This window comes from Pelmatolapia mariae, linkage group LG22 (genome assembly GCF_036321145.2).
Source record: "Pelmatolapia mariae isolate MD_Pm_ZW linkage group LG22, Pm_UMD_F_2, whole genome shotgun sequence".
In the NCBI taxonomy this organism is placed as follows: domain Eukaryota; kingdom Metazoa; phylum Chordata; class Actinopteri; order Cichliformes; family Cichlidae; genus Pelmatolapia; species Pelmatolapia mariae.
The window spans coordinates 34,120,305-34,138,838 of NC_086245.2; the positions used below are offsets into that span (position 1 = coordinate 34,120,305).

At 42.8% G+C, this 18,534-nt stretch overlaps 1 protein-coding gene across 2 annotated transcripts; it reads left to right on the forward strand.

Annotated features, from left to right (window-relative positions):
- The first annotated feature begins 599 nt into the window (after positions 1-599).
- On the forward strand, positions 600-17,745 carry smad10a (SMAD family member 10a). 2 transcript variants are annotated; one of them, XM_065471441.1, is made up of 13 exons: positions 600-894; positions 4,782-4,857; positions 4,978-5,221; positions 8,436-8,610; positions 8,764-8,787; positions 10,164-10,349; positions 10,581-10,832; positions 11,451-11,552; positions 12,116-12,169; positions 13,048-13,231; positions 14,501-14,669; positions 15,127-15,280; positions 15,468-17,745. In XM_065471441.1, exons 1-13 carry the CDS (start codon positions 891-893, stop codon positions 15,677-15,679), a joined length of 1,836 nt encoding a protein of 611 aa, XP_065327513.1. In that variant the 5' UTR covers positions 600-890; the 3' UTR covers positions 15,680-17,745. The 2 variants fall into 2 exon arrangements, with proteins under 2 accessions (XP_065327513.1, XP_065327514.1); XM_065471442.1 differs by having other exon boundaries at positions 15,142-15,280.
- The last annotated feature ends 789 nt before the right edge of the window (positions 17,746-18,534 follow it).

Here is an 18,534-nt window from a genome sequence, read left to right on the forward strand (position 1 = left end):
TCTTTGGACTGTGACTGTCAACATTTCACTGAGTCCATTCCTTCTGCAACAATCTCAGCACCTCTGGCTTGTTATTGGGAGACAGTATCTAAAATTAATTTTCATTACAAGGGTCACATCTGATTTAAAAAAGATCATAGAATAGCCCCCCTCCCCCCACGGACGTTACCGCAGTCTTTGTGTAAGGATTCTCTGAGTGCCATTTTTTCCTGTTTTTGCTACTGGAAGGCGAAAGTTGTGCTATTGCACATGTAAATGACGTGTAAGTGAACTAACATGCGTTGTTGATGTATTCAGTGATTCAGTGTGAGCCTACAACGCTGGAGTCGTGCTCAAATACCGAGCCGTGCCGTTCCAGTTGGTGGTGGTGACTCGGGGCTAATCCTCAGCGGCGCCACTTTAGAAAAACAGTCTCGCGGGCCAATCTAGGCGAACCAGACAGTTCGTGGCTAGCGGTCCTGCTGTGAGAACCACAGCGCGATTGGCCGAGAGGTGCGTGCCCTGTGACACCTGACCGCCGATTGGCTGCGGCGTGTCGAGACACTGACGCGCACGGCGTCTCCCAGCTATTGTTATTGTGGCGTGCACGAGAGGAAGGGGCAAGATGCACGAGGAGACAGTGGGTCTGATAAAGGGATGAAACAACTGAGAAACATCAAGCTAGCGCAGTAGAGCCACTGAGAAACGCTGGCTTTCTCCACTACAGGAATTCATAGAGAAATCCCCCCGTGAACACAGCGAGACACTCAGATCTAACAAAAATCGCTATAAACACAAACGGCAGCTCTGGGCAGCAGACACAACACGCAGAGCTGTCGGAGTGCAACACTTGAGGCAATTGTCGAATAGCTTAGCGATCGTTCTGTCCAAGTTCTTCTCTACTTTGGCTGATGTGTAAGTAGAAATAGTTTCTCTATCTTTTATTCTATTTTCCGTCATTGCTGTTACGAAAACGTGAGGAAGAGTCAAGTTAGCTTGCTAAATTGTTGCTTTTAATCTGCAACAACTGCTCTTTCTACTGTCCCGTTTGGTACATGCTGACCTGTGTTGTATCGTCCGTTTTCCGGTTCCAGTGTTCAAATTTGTCCAATCTTATTGGTTAAAGTTTAAGTGGAAAATGTAAATAACCTTCATATTTATATCTGTATTATATCAGCTGGGCATGTTGAGACAGCAGATTTCGGGATGTGCGGAATGTCACTGACTGGAATGAATGGCCTGGAAACTGTTCAGGTTTTGTAAAGCACATAGGACACGGTCAGTTTGGCGTGGCCGTGTCCATTCAATTGTGATTTTGCATTGCGAGTATTAGATTGGTGCTCCTGTTTCATGAACAGTATGTTTAGGGAAGTGTGTGTGCGGTTAGGAAAGTATAGCAGCCACTAAAAGCAGCGGCTGCCTATATTCTTTCCATGAGTTAGGCTATAGTAAAAGGCCGTATTACATTACAATATCCTACCTTCTCCACACGCTTAGAAACTGTGAGCAGAACACACTGTGCATTTCATTTTAAAGCAATTAGCAGACTATTTCAAAGTTCGCATATGTGTTTGCAAAAAAGGTGCAAAGAAACATTCACAAAACTGTGCTGTACAGTTTTAAAGTATGAACCTTGAGGTAATTCTATAGGACTATATTTTGCTTTGTTACAAAATGCTGCATAACATTTACTTTTATATGTTGTTACACTTCAGTCTGTAAAGTTGTAGTTCTTTTTTACCTTTCGTATCTTGCTTGGTATCTCACTGTGGGAAGCGCCCTCTGGTGTGACCAGTCACAGTCTACCACGCCGGGCTAAGACAAACCAGTCACTTCAAGGACAGGGAGTCCCCAACCCCCTTTATTAGTGCCCACACCAGGCATTCCTTCTTTCTTCCCCATGAAGATCACTAGACCTCCTCAGTGGTCCCCGACCAAGTTTATCCACTGCTTGTTGATGCAGGTAGTCCATGAACGTGTTTTCCGGTTTCACAAATGTTACTACACTGGAATTATATTTTTTCGTCACAGTATATTGTTTTTAGTAAGCGGTTATAAAGCTAGCACCTCAAGTGAGCTTGTGACTGTGTAGCTATTGTTAGCTGTCAAAGCTGAGCATTAGTGGGTATGGCTCACATTGGATCCTCTCAGGGGAACGCTGGTGGTGGGAAGGTTAAGGATGTCGCATCCTGCCCTTGCCCAGCTGTTGTGGGTTGACTGTCTCGGGGAAACTACCCATCCCCTCTGCATCATCTGTATCGTGTCAGGCACACACTGGGGTCACTCCCAGAATCCTGGTCCCGGAGGCTGAATTTCCTCCTCTCTTCAACCGGCTTCTTGACTGCAAAGAGGGATGCGGAGAAGACAAGGGGGATGATGTTGACATGGATATCCTTGGAGACAAAAATGATGCCCAGGTGTCTGTACGAAAGGAAAACATTGGCAGCTCATTAGACAACCACCGATGGAAGTTTTGGTGCATCCCACCCTCCACAGGGACTTAGGAACTGTGGTGCTGCGGCTCAGTGGGCAGCACTCACAGAGATCCATGCCCTGAGCACTCTGGGGCCACGTTCACTGTTCCCTCCTCCCCCCAAGAAGCAGAGAGAGGAAGATGTTTTGCTGAAGTCTACTCTAATCTGCAACAGAGCATTAGGGCCAGATCCCCCCCAAAAAAATCAAGATTAAACTCGAAATAGTATTTTGGAAAAAAGTGACATTACAATTGAGTACCACATCAATAAATCGAGTCGAGCCAAGTAGGCACTAGTGGAAAAGAGGCAAAGGAGTGCTGTCCTCTTCCCCATGCCTGATTCACTATCACAATGCACACAGAGCCATGGTAAGTTTGTTCAAAGCTTTCTTTTAGTACATTAGCACTCTGATTAATGAGGACATCAGTGCAAACATCAGAATTCCTTCACTTCTAATTAGGTGCAGCAGCAAAAAAAAGCATGAATGAAGAAACAATGTTAGCTAGCTAGCTATATAGCATAAATACACTGATCAGTATGCTGCTGTGACATTTAGCTTGGCTATGACTCAGTTTGACCCACCTTGGCAGTAAAAGAGGACCGTTACTTCACCTCTGAAACCAGAGTCTCCCTCAGTACCTTCATGCTGATTGGCCCATATTTATTATGCTAAAAGGTGACTGTGCCAAGTTGGTGTCATGCAGCAGATTGATTTGATTTCTAATGAAATTTCATGCAGAGGAAATCCATGAATCACATCAGGGAACTTTGCAATTATTTAAGTAAATGAATGTTGTTAAACGGCTTGTTAAAACTTTGTTATTGTACTATTTAAAAGGAAAAAAGAATGCATGCCAAACCACATAAACATGAACAATCATATATGGTTTTGCATATTTCTGAGGTTTTATTGTAGTAATGATCACATACTTGATCATCATCTGTAGTAGATGGCTGATGAGGAAGCTGGGTGACACACAACAGAACCATGGTTAGTACAGTGAAGATCAGATAGAACCAGTCAGACCACAAAGTTGGTTTCAAAATGTCTGTGGCTGTCATTGTGCTTTTTAACACAAAGTGTCTAAAATGATGTAAATATATGAATAATTAAATTGTTGTTAATCACCTGAGCAGGTCCAATGATGGTGGAAGATGGTTTGCCTCCCACTGACAGCACTGGGAGGCAAACCATCTTCCACCAACATAGAATCCTAAAATGACCGAGACAGGAGCGTGGACACATGTCTGTGCCTACACTGTCTCTATTGTTCTCTGTATGTTCTCTCTGGTTTTTGCTGCTGCGCCTGATCAGGGATTTCTGATGTCTGTGTGGATTTACTCAGTGCTAATGTGCTAACGTTTATTAAGATGAATAAAATTTGAATTATTAAATTAAAGCCTCTGGGTTTGTGAAGATATCAGTCTGCACATTTGTGAATATTTTTCTGCAACTGCAAATTAAAAACACGCGTGTGAACAATTTTTACAAGTGAAAATGTCAAAATACAGTTCTCACATTTTATTTGACAAATTTTCACATTTTGCATCATATTCATACCTCAGTGTGCACTCAGAGTTGGCTTTGCCTTTAGAGTGTGTTAACTTAAAGGTACTTGCAGTTTGTATTGTATTGTATTGTTGGCATCAGAGAAAAAGCTCAGTAGTTGCGTGCATTATCTATCCACACTTCCTGTCTGCTCCCTAACCCTGCCCTCCTGCCACAGGTTAGTCTACCTATAGCTGCCCCACACTGGAGCTATTAGCATTTCATTCTTTTCCATTTGCTAATGAGGCCAAAGGCAGCTTAATTCACTTTGTCCTGTCAAAGCGTTATGCTTTTATCTAGACGGGAATAAAGGATTTAGGAAGAGTAACCAGCTCTTTGTGGCCCGGCTGCCTCATGGAACCTTTTCAACCCTCGGGCAGAAACAGCTGATGGGGTATTATCATCAGTCAAGTCTGTGAAAGTGGTAACTCAAGAATGAGGTGACATAGGATTTCAAAATTTCTACCATAGTTGCATCCACTGAAAATCTCAGATGATTTTGAATTTCAGTGACCTCGACCTCAAGATCAAGGTCAGAGGTCAAGTTTTCTGAAAATCTTGTGAATGGGATAATTTGAGGACGAGGCAGCGTAGGTGTGGCTCAGTGGTGTAGTGGTTAACAGTTCTTATTCATATTCACATTTGTAAACAATCCCTAGTTCAGGACTGGGAGGAGACAAAAACCCAGCCTGAGAAACACCTTCTTCATCTTTAGTGACTATTGGGTACGTAACCTCACTAGGATCCACTAAGTCTTGGTGTTCTTGCTCCACTAACAGGGAACGATTCAGAGCTGGGTCATCATGATGCCAGTGAACTTTCTGGTCACTCATTGGTGGACCAACTTAACACCAGGTAAGCAACACAGGAAACATGAATGATGCCATGTTTTAGCTGTCATCAACTTTAGATGTCTCTGCTTTTTGTCACATGCCTAGTAAGTAGAACAAATGTCCATTTTTGGCCCTGTGACAGCACCATCATGTCAGTAAACCCACCAAGCAGCAATGATGCCTGCCTCAGCATCGTCCACAGCCTCATGTGCCACCGGCAGGGCGGGGAGAACGAGGGCTTTGCTAAGCGCGCCATCGAGAGTCTGGTGAAGAAGCTAAAGGAGAAGAAGGACGAGCTGGACTCTCTCATCACTGCCGTCACCACCAATGGTGTTCATCCCAGCAAGTGTGTCACCATCCAGAGGACTCTAGATGGACGGCTGCAGGTCAGTCCACCTCCAACACGAAGGGCATCACTTTGATCACTGCTTTGATCTTTCTGTGCATGATTCATATGTTTATCAATGATTTCACTTTTTTCATTTCATGTTTACAAATTTCCTCGGCGGGTTAGAGTTGCTGTGGTCAGTGTTCAATTGAAGTGTGATTCTATACACAATTATTAGTGCTTTGAGGTTTATTTGTGCAACAGTCGTTTTGTTTAGGATGTAGGGCTGACAGTGCGGTTTCAGATTCAGATTCACTGTTCTGTTTATCACATACAGCATGTAGGCATAAAAAATGACAAAAATGTTAGTGTTACAACGACACAAACTTTCTGCCAAAATCCAGATGTCTTTGTGCAACAACACTCTTTGTATCCTATTGGCTTTGTCTTGCTCTGCTTTGGGGAATCGTCCCACATTCACATTTCCTGCTTGGTTTGGTTTGTTTTGACCTTGAAAGTTGTCAGTCTCTGGTTTGAATGAAGCATCTAGAGCAGGGGTCTCTAACTCAGAGGAGCTGGGGGCCGCTGCTGGCACTGTCATCTCGTTGGAGGGCCACTAAAGTGTTCAATTAGAACAAGAAAACATCCACAATTATTTCCAAAAACATAGTGTTTTTCTTTATTTTAACCTCCTAGGACCTGCCGTCCACATATGTGGACATCACATTTTGGGTTATTTAGACCAAAATGCTCAATTTTGCTCTACAAGGGCCTGATATCCACTTACGAGGACATTATACTGCTACTGTTCTACTGAAATGTTAAACAAATATCCTCATATGTGGCTCTCATTTTTCTTAGAAACAAAAATCAGGTAAAAAAAAAAAATCTGGTGATTCTTTGTTTTCCAATCAGCCCAAATATCAAAGAGAAATTAAAAATGCATGCTGTGGTAGAGCTCAGGTCTCAGGAGGTTAAATATTGTATAATAAGACAAAACTGCAAAAGTAAGCACATTTTCCTCTCACTCTTAACTAACTGAAGCCTTTCGTTGAACTACCAAATAAACAAATTGGTCCTCTCTTTCTGGACAGACACGTGGCAGCACCTCTGCTATAACTTTGTTCGTATTTAACAAAGTGAAAATGCAGACATAAGCGTAGATGTTTTCTTTGTTTTCTTTACGAATAACTCTCACTAACCTACCAGTTTGTACTCTCTTGTTACCTCGGCCAGGTCTGAACCGTAGTAAAGGGACTTCTGGCTAATACGTCGAGTTCTGTGTCGGGCTCGTAACTAGCTTTACTGTCTGGGTCAACTTTGCTAGCGAGAGACAGAGAGAGGTGTTGAAAGGCTGCTCCAGCAGAACTTTATTGTTCCGGAGGAAAACACGAACACAGTGTACAGTTGAGTCTTAATAGCTTACTTACAACTGGGCTCGTCAGGCACTCTTCTTGGCTGCAGTGGTTGTTATTATATTTACATGCTTCCATCTTTCTTGTCGGTAGCACTTCGTACTTTTTGATTCTCCTTTTCCTCCCTTCCTCGCGCTCACACACACAATGGGAGAGGTGGTCCCACACATTCTCCCTGCAGCACGGACTACACTGCGAATGAGGCTACGTTCTTAAAGGGCTATGCCTGTAACACTCTGCCTATTGCCTTCATATTAAATTCCGTATTAAATTGCGGGCCGCAAGTAGGGGTGACGTGGGCTGCCAATGGCCCGCGGGCCGCGAGTTTGAGACCCCTGATCTACAGTAAGACAAACTAAAAGGGATTGTCTCCGTCTACATGACTAATTACCTACCAATCTTCGCTACAATTTAAAAGCTGACCTTTATGTGAAAACCTGAACTGTCAGAAAATTCTGTATGTTTTTTCATACAGTATCATCAGCCACTTTATTAGGTACACCTATTCAGCTGTAAATCTACAGTGGGATGCAAAAGTTTGGGCAACCTTGTTAATAGTCATTATTTTCCTGTATAAATCGTTGGTTGTTACAATAAAAAATGTCAGTTAAATATATCATATAGGACAGCGGTCCCCAACCTTTTTTGCGCCACGGACCGGTTTATGCCCGACAATATTTTCACGGACCGGCCTTTAAGGTGTCGTGGGTAAATACAACAAAATAAAACTAGTACCGGTACCGGAAAAACGAAGATTTATTCATAACACAGGTGAAAAGACCCAGGAAAACCGAGTTAACGATAAAAACGATAACAAAATAACGCTGAAAACCGATAAAAACCATACATTTCACACCTGAGCCTCAACTCTCGCGGCCCGGTACCAAATGACTCACGGACCGGTACCGGTCCGAGGCCCGGGGGTTGGGGACCGCTGTCCTATATGATATATTTAACTGACATTTTTTATTGTAACAACCAACGATTTATACAGGAAAATAATGATTATTAACAAGGTTGCCAAAACTTTTGCATCCCACTGTATAATCAGCCAATGACATGACAGCAACTCAGTGCATTTAGGTACGTGGCTAAGATGACCTGCAAGTTCAAACCAAGCATCAGAATGAGGCAGAGAGGTGATTAAAGGGACTTAACGTAACATGGCTGATGGTGTCCGATAGTTTTAGTATTTTAAAAAATTCCGAGCTTCTGGAATTTTCCTGCACAAACATCAACATGAAAGCACAGGTCCATCCTGCCTTACATCAGTGGTGTAGGCTGGTGGTGGTACAGGTGTCGTCTTGTGGGGATATTTTTGCACACTTTATGCCCCTTAGTAACAATTGAGTCTTGTGTAAACGTTTAAACAAGCATTTTTGTCGACCATGTCCGGCCCTCCACAACCACAGTGTACACATATCAATGCAAAGTGGCTGATGAGTGCATATGCAGCAGTGGCTTCCCATCATGGCAACCAAGGCAAGCAGGGCTTGTGTAGTGAAATCTAACTTCACCTTGAAGTCTGGTGGCCATTGTCAGTCTAGTTGTATTTTGGGTGTTGTAGTGTTGAGGCCAAAATCTGAGACAACAGGACTAATATCCATATTGAAGCTGCGCTCTGCTGTGCTAATCCAGTCTGTAGTGTTGTTAAAACAGTCCTGGGTAAACGCTGTCGCTCAGACAGCAGTATACAGATCCACAAACAATTCTCTGCTGTACGTAGGAAGTTAACAAAGGTTTTCCTGTTACGCTTCACTCATTTACAGAGCTTCTGTGTAGTAGCTCTAAAACAGGCTTTCTGGATTGGACATACTGTACTGGAACTGTTGTAATGTTGCTTTACTGTCTCTTCAGGTGGCAGGGAGGAAAGGCTTTCCTCATGTGATTTATGCACGGCTGTGGCGCTGGCCTGACCTCCACAAGAATGAACTAAAGCATGTCAAATTCTGCCAGTATGCTTTTGACCTCAAGTATGACAGTGTGTGTGTCAACCCCTACCATTATGAGAGGGTGGTGTCACCAGGCATCGGTAGGTCAACGCTTTACCTCAGCAACTCTTATGTGGACTCCACAGGTCTCAGTCTCCTTAACTGCAATGACATTATGACATTATGAATGACAGATATTGTTGTGATGTCTTCAGTCAAAATGTCTCTTTTATTCTGTCCCTGTTCTCTAAAAGTTGGTCTCAGCCTTCAAAATACAGGTGAGTTCTGTTTCACAGAAACACAGCATGATTTTATTCAGGATACCATAAAGAACATTTCCAATTCACATTGTAGTTGTGAAAAAATACATTTAGTAAATGTTTATGTTGTAACTGGGGATTTAGAAACGAGCCTCCTACCACTGTGTTTGTATTCATATGAAATGAGCAGTCTTTAAGAAGTCTCTGTATTCCTCAGACGTGTGTGGTTGACACCACTTAACTAATGATATTAACAGGTAGCTGCATGCGTGTTCTCATCATCCATGTCACTCTGTTCTGTGGTCTCCGTGCTGTGCAGCCAACCAAACACTTCTAACTCTACACCCAAACATCTCTTTGTAACTGGGACAGATGAGTAGAAAAAAGTGCAGAGAACTCAAAAAACATTTACACAACGACGACCAAAGCTCCCGAGAGGCTGGACTAAAATGACCCCGGGATCTCCGGGAAAGTCACATGTGGGGATGGGAATCAGTAAGAATTTAGCAATTCAAATTCCACTTGATGATTCAATTCCTTATCAATTCTGATTGGGTTCCCTCTGGCTTCACTGCTTAATTCCTCCCAGGAGACAGTAACTTGAGTAATTTGTTCCACCAGTCGTTACGTTACTTTGTTGTTTCTCTGTAAAATGACCTGAACGGTATCGCGAGCATAAGTGGAACAGATACGCTGGATCGACAGGCAAGCGGACTAACAAGTCCAAGGAAATGAACTACTGGGAGCTGCTTCTCGATTCCAGTCGTTTATGTTTTTACTTTACAGTTTATGGGAGATTCTCATGACACTGATCGGAAGTATTACACATTAATGTTAAATCATGAATGTGGACATTCTCTCTCAATCAATATAATTATTATTGCTAAACAAACATGTTTCATGACAAAAATGCAAGTGTTAGTAAATTAAAGCAAAAAACAGCGTTAAAGATTTGTTCGTGTACATTTGTCCCACATGAGCAGTGTTTCTGATAATTATGTCCCTTCATGAAAAAAGAGCCTGGCAACACTCGACAGCATTATTGTTTCTCTCATTTTATTCCTAATATCACAACTTTATTTTTAAATAATGAGGAAACAAGCAGAGGAATATATATGTGTGTGATTTACATGAACACTCGGCCTTTCTGTGAATAAACAGCTAAATGAAAACACCAGTGGTCTGCTGTAATGAACAGGCCCACATCACACTGATACTGTGACTTCTGTCAGAATATTAATTACATTCACATCATTGAAGGCTTTTGGTAGGTGACACCTTACATAGTATAGTTTGATATAAAGTCTCCTTCGCACTAATACATCCATCAGCATTAGATACAAATCAGTGCTGTGACTCTTCCGTCTGACCTCACCTCCTCCTGCCTCTCACAGCTGCATCGAGTGGACTAATCAAAGAAGAATACATCCCTGATTGTATACAGATGGACCTTCTGCCTGGTATGCCTCTGTCCGACCACCAAGCAGCTCCAGACCACTATAGTCCCCTTCTGCCCCCTTCTGAACCCCATGGCCCCCCACCTGTTACCAGATACTCTGACCTGGCTGTGTCACCCAAAGGTCAGCCCATCATTATTCAAGGCAGTTTGATGAACCTGTCAATATTCATATCTTGTCATGTGTACGTTTTTTGCAGAAAGCAGAAAAAGTATTTTGCACACTGGGACTGCTCAAACTTTATATTAAGGGACTGACAAAGCTTCTTTCTATCTTTCCTACGCAGACAGTTGATAACAGCTGCAGTCACAGCATGTAAACCAGGTCCGATGTGCTCCTTTGTTTGTCTTCCAGTGCCTGCCTCTGGCTCCATGCTGCCACTGCAGGGCAGTCATGGTGATGGCTGTCTCCAAACTCCATCTCCACAGGCTCAAGTCATTCAACAACGACCTCAAAGCCCACCCCAGGTTTCCTCTCAGCAGCAGGCTGCCCAGCATCCCTCACAGCACACCCACTCACAGCAACCCCCTCTACCTCCCTCTCATTTGAATAGACAGAATGGATACAGCAGCAATACACAGTCTCAGACTCAGCCTTCATTCCACAGTGAGCTCACGTATTTGTACTAACTGTAAAACATGTGCTATGTGGACCAAATATTGCACCACACACTTCTTACAATTCAAAGACTCTTAGTCCTGTTGCCAGATCACCCAGTAATAAAAGAATCAAAAGCACTTTTTATCATTCATATTTGTTTCCGTGGTGTAGTGGTGGACACGTTTGCTTGGCGAGCAGACGTTAGCTGGTTTGATTCATTAATTAACACCAAGAGATTCTTTTCATGCATGTGCTCCTGAGCGCTACACGAAACAGTGTAAGCATGATACTGCTTAGTCTGAAGTTTACAACAACTACAGACTGGAGGATTGTTTAGTTTCAAACATGCACTTAAACAGTAAATGTTGGATAAATATGTGAGTTATAATCATTTTTAATTGGAAATAATAATTGTTTTATTTACAAATGAATTCTTAGTGCTGATTATATGCAGGTTATAAATAAATATGCAGTGCAAAGGTGGTTCTGATTTCTTCTGCACATTTAGCTAACGAATGTTTAGTAACTTATTCAGTGGTTAATTTGACTTTTGCATACATTCTTTTCAGATTTGAGCACATTATTTCAAAAACACTAATCAGATTTTGCTTTTCTGTGACGCAGCTGTTTGGACAGGCAGTAGCACGGCCTCCTACACTCCCATTGGACCCCAGCAGGAAGGGCGCGGTCACCAACAGCCTCCTCTGCATCTTCCAAACCATCACTGTAAGAAATGCTTCACAATGTGTCCCTGTTCTGATTACTGATACTCTGATATTTGTATTCACTGCTTCAGAACTTCCAGCCTTATGAAACCTCACAGGTAGAGCGTGTGCACTGCTCTGATACCGGACACTGTGTGTGCACAGTCACATGTACAGGTCAAAAACTCACATTTCAAATGTGCTGTGCTTGAATGTTTGGAGAGGGGGAGGGGTTTGCTCACAATCAATAACTTAAATCAAAAAATAATTTGACGTAACATGAAGTAACTATTTTCTGCATGACTTTAGGAGTTTCTCCTATTTTTACTCTGTCCTGATATGTAAAATATTCAAATTGCAAGAAGGTGTCCTTCTTTTTACCATGATTGTATGTTCAGTTCAAGTTCAGTACTTCTGTAATCATGTTTTTGTATATTTGTATGTTTATTGTCATGCACACACCCCAGACAGCCACACGTCTTAGCGTAAGGTCGAGTGTGGAAACGTCACAGACTGCTACAGCCTTACAAATGTTCTACTTTTTTTCCCACTCCAGACTAATGTACTCATCTTTTTGCTTTGTAGGGTCTCAGCATCACAGCTCAACCTCTTTCCCTCCTTCAGGGTCCAGTCATTCAGGTTAGACACCATTTGTCAATATGAATACTGCTGTTTACTAATAATATTACCAGTGGTTACACACTGATACTTTTTTGATGCTTGTCTTTTGTCAGTTTGACATCTTAGTTGTTTTTTTTGTCCACTGCAGTTTTTCAGTTTCTCTGGTTGTAATGGTCACTGTAAGATGGACCCAACACACACACACACACACACACACACACACACACACACACACACACACACACACACACACACACACACACACACACAATGTTTGTGCTCCCAGTTCAACTTTCATATGCACAGCTCCACAGTCTCTGCTCAGAGCTGGTCTCGCCACTGCGCACTGGTCTCTCGACTGTGATTGGTCCGAATGCCACCCCCTGTGCCCTCACCTGCCTCACTGTGCCACCCCTCCCCTGCAGCTGAGCCAGGGACCACACCACCACAGTCACTTACTTTGTCCAAATGGTTAGAAATGTTAACACAAAAATAAGGCTTTCCTAATTACTGAACTACATGGACATCATAGAAATTCTAGATTCTGATCCAGCCATCTGTCACTGTGGACCAGTCTGCTCTACCTCATATTGTCACAATATAATTTCAGAAGTTTGCAAATCTGTTTTATTTACATTTTACGCAGCATCCCAGTTTCTTGGGCTGTGGGGTTGTACGTTGAATATCTGTCTTTAGATTTGCTGTCTCACAGAGTAACAGAAGCTGAATGCTGTGAGATGTGTTTTACTTACATATGGCTGATTTTCACGCATATTAAATGTCTATTAACACATCTCCACTTCTTATTTGTCCAAATCATTTTTGAGTTGTGCACTTCACAAACAGATCATCTGTTTTCTTGACTTTGTTATAAACATGTTTCGCTCTTATTGCAGGACCAGAGTTTTGGTGCTCTGTCTCCTACTTTGAAATGGACGTTCAGGTGGGGGAGATGTTCAAGGTGCCTTCCAGCTGCCCAGTAGTGACTGTGGATGGTTATGTTGACCCGTCAGGAGGTGATCGCTTCTGCCTCGGCCAGCTGAGTAATGTCCATCGCACAGATGCAAGTGAGAGAGCCAGGTGTGTTGATGCAGACACACAAACTGTGTAATGACTTTTCGAATACTCCGCAAAGAACATCACCCCTCAGTTCAATTCAGTTTTATTTATACAGCGTCAATTAACAGCAACAGTCGCCTCAAGGTGCTTTGTATTGTAAGGTAGACCCTACAATAATTCCGCCCGTGTGTCACAGGGCTTACACAGAGAGACAGACAACCATTCACACTCACCGGCAATTTGGAATTAGCAGTTAACCTAACCCAACTAACTGCATGTCTTTGGACTGTGGGACGAAACCGGAGTACCCGGAGAGAACCCACGCAAACACAGGGAGAAGATGCAAACTCCACACAGAAGGACCCCGGCCAGGTGCTGGAATTGAACTCGGGACCTTCTTGCTGTGAGGCGACAGTGCTAACCACTGTGCAAAATTTAAAAAATGTGAAATATTTTTTTTAACATGAAATTATTTATCACAGAAATGAAGAAAATGTTATTTAAATCACAACATCAGTTGCCTCGTGGCACTTTCTATTGTAAGACCTTACAGTAATACAGAAAAACCAGAGAAAACACCAACAATCGCATGACCCTACATGAACACGTGCTTTAGCAACAGTGGGAAGGAAAAACTCCCTTTTAACAGGAAGAAACCTCCGGCAGAACCAGGTTCAGGGAGGGGCGGGGCCATCTGCTGCGACCACATGATGGGAGAACGACAGGTAGATTAGAAAAGTGCTATAAGAACCAGTCCATTTACTAGTCCTTGGGACGTAGTTTTCCAGACTACTAAATTTAACCCAGTTTGTTACCAAGTGCACCGATTTAGAGGGAAGCTACAGGTATGTCTGTAAGATTCCGGGTTTTCTTAAATGAGGGAAGCAGAGGGATTTAGGAGTGGGCGAGTCCCCTCAGCCATTGGCTCCACCTGAACTCTGCACAGTACCCGTAGGATCAGAGATTAGGACTTTTAAACAGAAGCTGACCCTGACTTCCTGTTTTGGGGTGCTGCTTCCACAGATCAACACTTTTGAAAATTGGCCTCTGATGGTTAGTTAATCGCCCGTAGTGATCTGGCATTGGCTTCAGCCAACACTAGTTACTAGTTGAATAAGCAGATAAAAAATGTTTTCTCATGGTAGTATTTGGTGATAACAATGACACTAAGACATTTTTCAAAAGAAACACAAAAGGTTTTGATTTTATTTTCATTGCACTATTTCCCTGCACACCGTCCCCAAAGCAGAGGTACATGCTGGCTTTTTGACCTGTTTCCCTGTGTTCCAGGCTACACATAGGTAAAGGTGTGCAGCTGGAGTGTCGCGGTGAGGGGGATGTGTGGATGCGCTGTATGAGCGACCATGCTGTGTTTGTGCAGAGCTACTACCTCGATCGGGAAGCGGGCCGGGCACCAGGTGATGCTGTGCACAAGATCTACCCTGGAGCCTACATCAAGGTATAAATCCAGCTCACTCGCATCATTCATATGTTTTTAAAACTATTTTTACATTGTGAACACCTGTGAGCAGCATTGGGTTTATAGGTGACACTGGCCACAAGAACACTGTACCAAACACTTAAAATGCTCAGTAATATACTGCAAACGATGTCTGAACTGTTCAGTTCCACTTTATTATTACATATATTTATTACCAACAGTTGCCTCAAGGCGCTTTATAGTTTAAGGTAAAGACCCTACAATAAAACAAGGCAAATGCCAACAATCAATGACACCCACTGAGCATGCACTTGGTGACAGTGGGAAAGAAAAACTCCCTTTTCACAGGAAGTAACCAGCCAGACTCAGGGAGGGGCGGGCATCTGCTGTGACTGGTTGGGGGCAATGGGAGGAAAGTAAAGTAGTATTCATGAGTTTCATGCCTCAGATGGTTTGCTGTTACAGTGTACACCAGTTGTGTCTTGGTCAGGTATTCGACCTACGGCAGTGCCACAGACAGATGCAGCAGCAAGCAGCCACGGCTCAAGCTGCAGCTGCTGCACAGGCAGCCGCTGTCTCAGGAAACATTCCTGGTCCAGGCAGCGTCGGAGGGATTGCACCTGCAGTTAGTAAGTGCTGAGACACGCATAACACTCGAAATGCAAACTTGGCAGTGAAGTTAAAGGTAGAATCTACTAATCTAGTACTAATTCCATTCACAATGACTGAGTACAGCCAAACACCGACCAACAGTAGGTGGAAAAGTCCTAATATGGTCTCTGATATTAACCCCTCCCCCTCCCTGTTCACTGACAGGTCTCTCTGCAGCAGCAGGCATTGGTGTCGATGACCTGAGGCGACTCTGTATCTTGCGGCTCAGCTTTGTGAAAGGCTGGGGGCCAGACTACCCCCGTCAGAGCATCAAACACACTCCCTGCTGGGTGGAGGTCCACCTGCACCGTGCCCTGCAGCTTCTGGATGAGGTGTTGCACACTATGCCACTGACTGACCCAGGGCCTGCGAATTGAGAACCCTCAGCAGTCTGGATTCTTTGAATGTGCACACACCAGACACACATGGTTGCTTCTTTGTTTCTTCTTCAAAAGGATTTCTCCAGCAAGTCAGTCAGAAACCATCAACAACCAATCATGCTTGTAGCAATCACTCATGCTTTTTTAAACGCACATACACACTGTAACCAAAAGGTCTGTCCAGACACATATATGCTGATGTCTTTGGGATTTTCCTAATGCTTTAGTCCTAAGAATCTAAAGTCAAGGCAGGCGAATGATGCTCAGATTCTTAGACATTTGAACCCACCAGTAGAGAAATCCAGGGATTTGTTTCAGATATTCAATTCTCCGATATGCAAGTTGGATTTCTTCTTGTAGGAGTGTTCTGCACATTCACTCATGGAATATAAACAGATGTTTAAAAATCCAGTCTGGAGTCAAAAGCACCTCAGACAGGAAACTGCATACCTCTGGAAAATGCTGTCAGTGAATCTACACTGAACACATTACACTTCTCTTTATGTCTCATTGACGTCAGAGCTGATGTAGAAGTATGGATTAAGGAGCTGGTGTTATTCCATCTGCGTACTTGTACTCTGCTCTTCACTCTACATTGGTTTATATTATTACTATATTATTTTTGTACCAAAAGACAAAAAAGCCCAAAACATTTAGCTTTAACGCCGTGTTGTTGTACTTTGTAATGAAACAGTGCTACTCTGTATGTAACCAAATGGTTGATATAACTCATGAAAGCCAGATTACCTCATAAGTACAGTGCAGAGTCACAGCGTCAGTGACAGGCTGAAGTCAGTCTGTGACTCGGTACCAAAACTAACAGAAGGTCCGCCGATCGGATCCTGACGACAACGTTTAGTTTCACAGCAGAGTGAACTCATAAGAGAGCAACTAACTTCTCACACACAGAGACAGAAACCCAGACAGAGTGTTTGTATGGTCAGACCTAGCATCTAGCACCAGTCTGTACATTTGACACCAGTGCCTTTCTGTTCTCTGAGTGACCGCAGCAGTTTACTTGAACTCTGGCTGGTTGTGTGCACGAGTTCTGGTTGGGAAGCTGATTTAAATAATTCTGCCCAGTCTGGGTCGTAGTCGAAGCGATGACTAAAGGCTACATTCGCCCATTTACACATATATTATTATAGCACTTTATCACACCAGTGGATCCGTCAGAGCAGTTTAGGGTTAAATGTCTCGCCGAGGACACTTTGGCACGTAGACCGATAAACCTGAAGCACTGACCCGATCAGTAGACAATCTGCTCGACCTCCTGAGCCATAAAGTGTAAAGATCTCCTCATAAATCAGAAGATTGAATATTTAAATGAAATAATTGAACTCAGTGCTTGTAGTAAACTATCAAAGAAATATAATAATAATAATAATATAATGGGCACATCTGGCTGTCTCGTGTAAAACCCTTTCCGCTGATGCATTATCATTTCTCTTGTAATCTTCAGCTCAACATGAGTGCATTTCATGCAGGTGGAGGTGTGATGGATTTTTCCCTGATTTCCCTTAAATATATGGAAACCGTCACCTCGGTGAGAGGAGTGTCTGACTCTCACATCAACATGACTCGAGCACCCAAACAGTATAGCACACACCCAAATACACACCCTGTGCCTTTGTTTTCTGTCCTCCAAAACACATGTTACATAAAAAGAGTCCTGAAACCATACAGATGTGTAGTTTAAAGGCAAAGGTCAGCACCCCACTTGTACTGTATGTATGAGTGTAGCTGGATCTACCACAGAGTTCAAATACACTGCACACAACACAGCCTCACATACAAAGGCGCGTTTGTACCATGTAGAGATAAATCTGCTTTCTTGTGACTTGACAAAAATAATTCTGGAGAAAACTGAACTATATTATACGGGAATGTTGTGTGTTGCTCTAGATCTAAATGTGAATACATGTACCAACCAGTCTGTGTAGAGATGCTTGGACACTGTGGAATCTGCCTGATTCAGCTGCTTTACAGTGATCAGCCATTAACATATGAATATTTGTGATGTGTGCCTTTTGTTGTAACAGTAGATGCACCGACACTGGATATAAGAAAACACTATAAAGATCGATGTTGCACATTGTGAGTTGGTTTTTCAGCTGTTCGAATCCTTTTGCGATATTCTGTGGCTCCCTCAGGTTTCAGCGTAGCGATGTGAAGACTGTGTCCGAGAGAACAGAGGTCCTATTGACAGATTACTCTTTGTACCTGAGTAGTGTTATTTATTGCCTTAGTCTTTGGTGAGTAAAATATTTCAGAGTATGCTTAGCACTACTTCATTTTAGCAAGAACGATATAAGCATGTAATACACGTTGGTTTTCCTCTGTTCACACGCCCACAGGGTTGTGCAAACCATCGCATTTTTATCATGTTATCCAGATCTTTCTACAACCAGTCAATCACTTTCATGATGTGTCTACCAAAGCACCTGTAGATTGCTATTGTCTCTTTATTCATCACTATTAAACATGTACTTGTACTTTTCCATGTGAGCTGCAGGATTTACAGTTGGTATCGATTAAAAATAAAAAGATATTTCTAGGCTTTCTGGATTTTATTTCACCCATGGCAACCAGTCATCATTGTGGTTTATTAGAAACATGACTTTGCTCACATGTAGACAAAAGTCACTTAATGAACCAGCTCAGTATTGCGTCCGTTTGCGCACTATGAGTGCTGAACTACACACTTCAGGAAACAATAATTAGTAAGAAACTGCAAACTTATGGGTTGCCCCTCAAATAATCCATGATGTTTTCTTCCAAAGTTCTAAAGCTTTGACGAACCTTGTGTTAAACTTGGAGAAGGCCCGTTGTGGAGTGTAACTTACCTACCA

What these genes read in the sequence shown, in the direction of transcription:
- smad10a (XM_065471441.1), top strand. An exon ending in CTCTAGATGGACGGCTGCAG is followed by an intron (nt 5,222 to 8,435) that starts GTCAGTCCACCT and finishes CTGTCTCTTCAG; the next exon opens with GTGGCAGGGAGGAAAGGCTT. An exon ending in AGGGATTGCACCTGCAGTTA is followed by an intron (nt 15,281 to 15,467) that starts GTAAGTGCTGAG and finishes GTTCACTGACAG; the next exon opens with GTCTCTCTGCAGCAGCAGGC.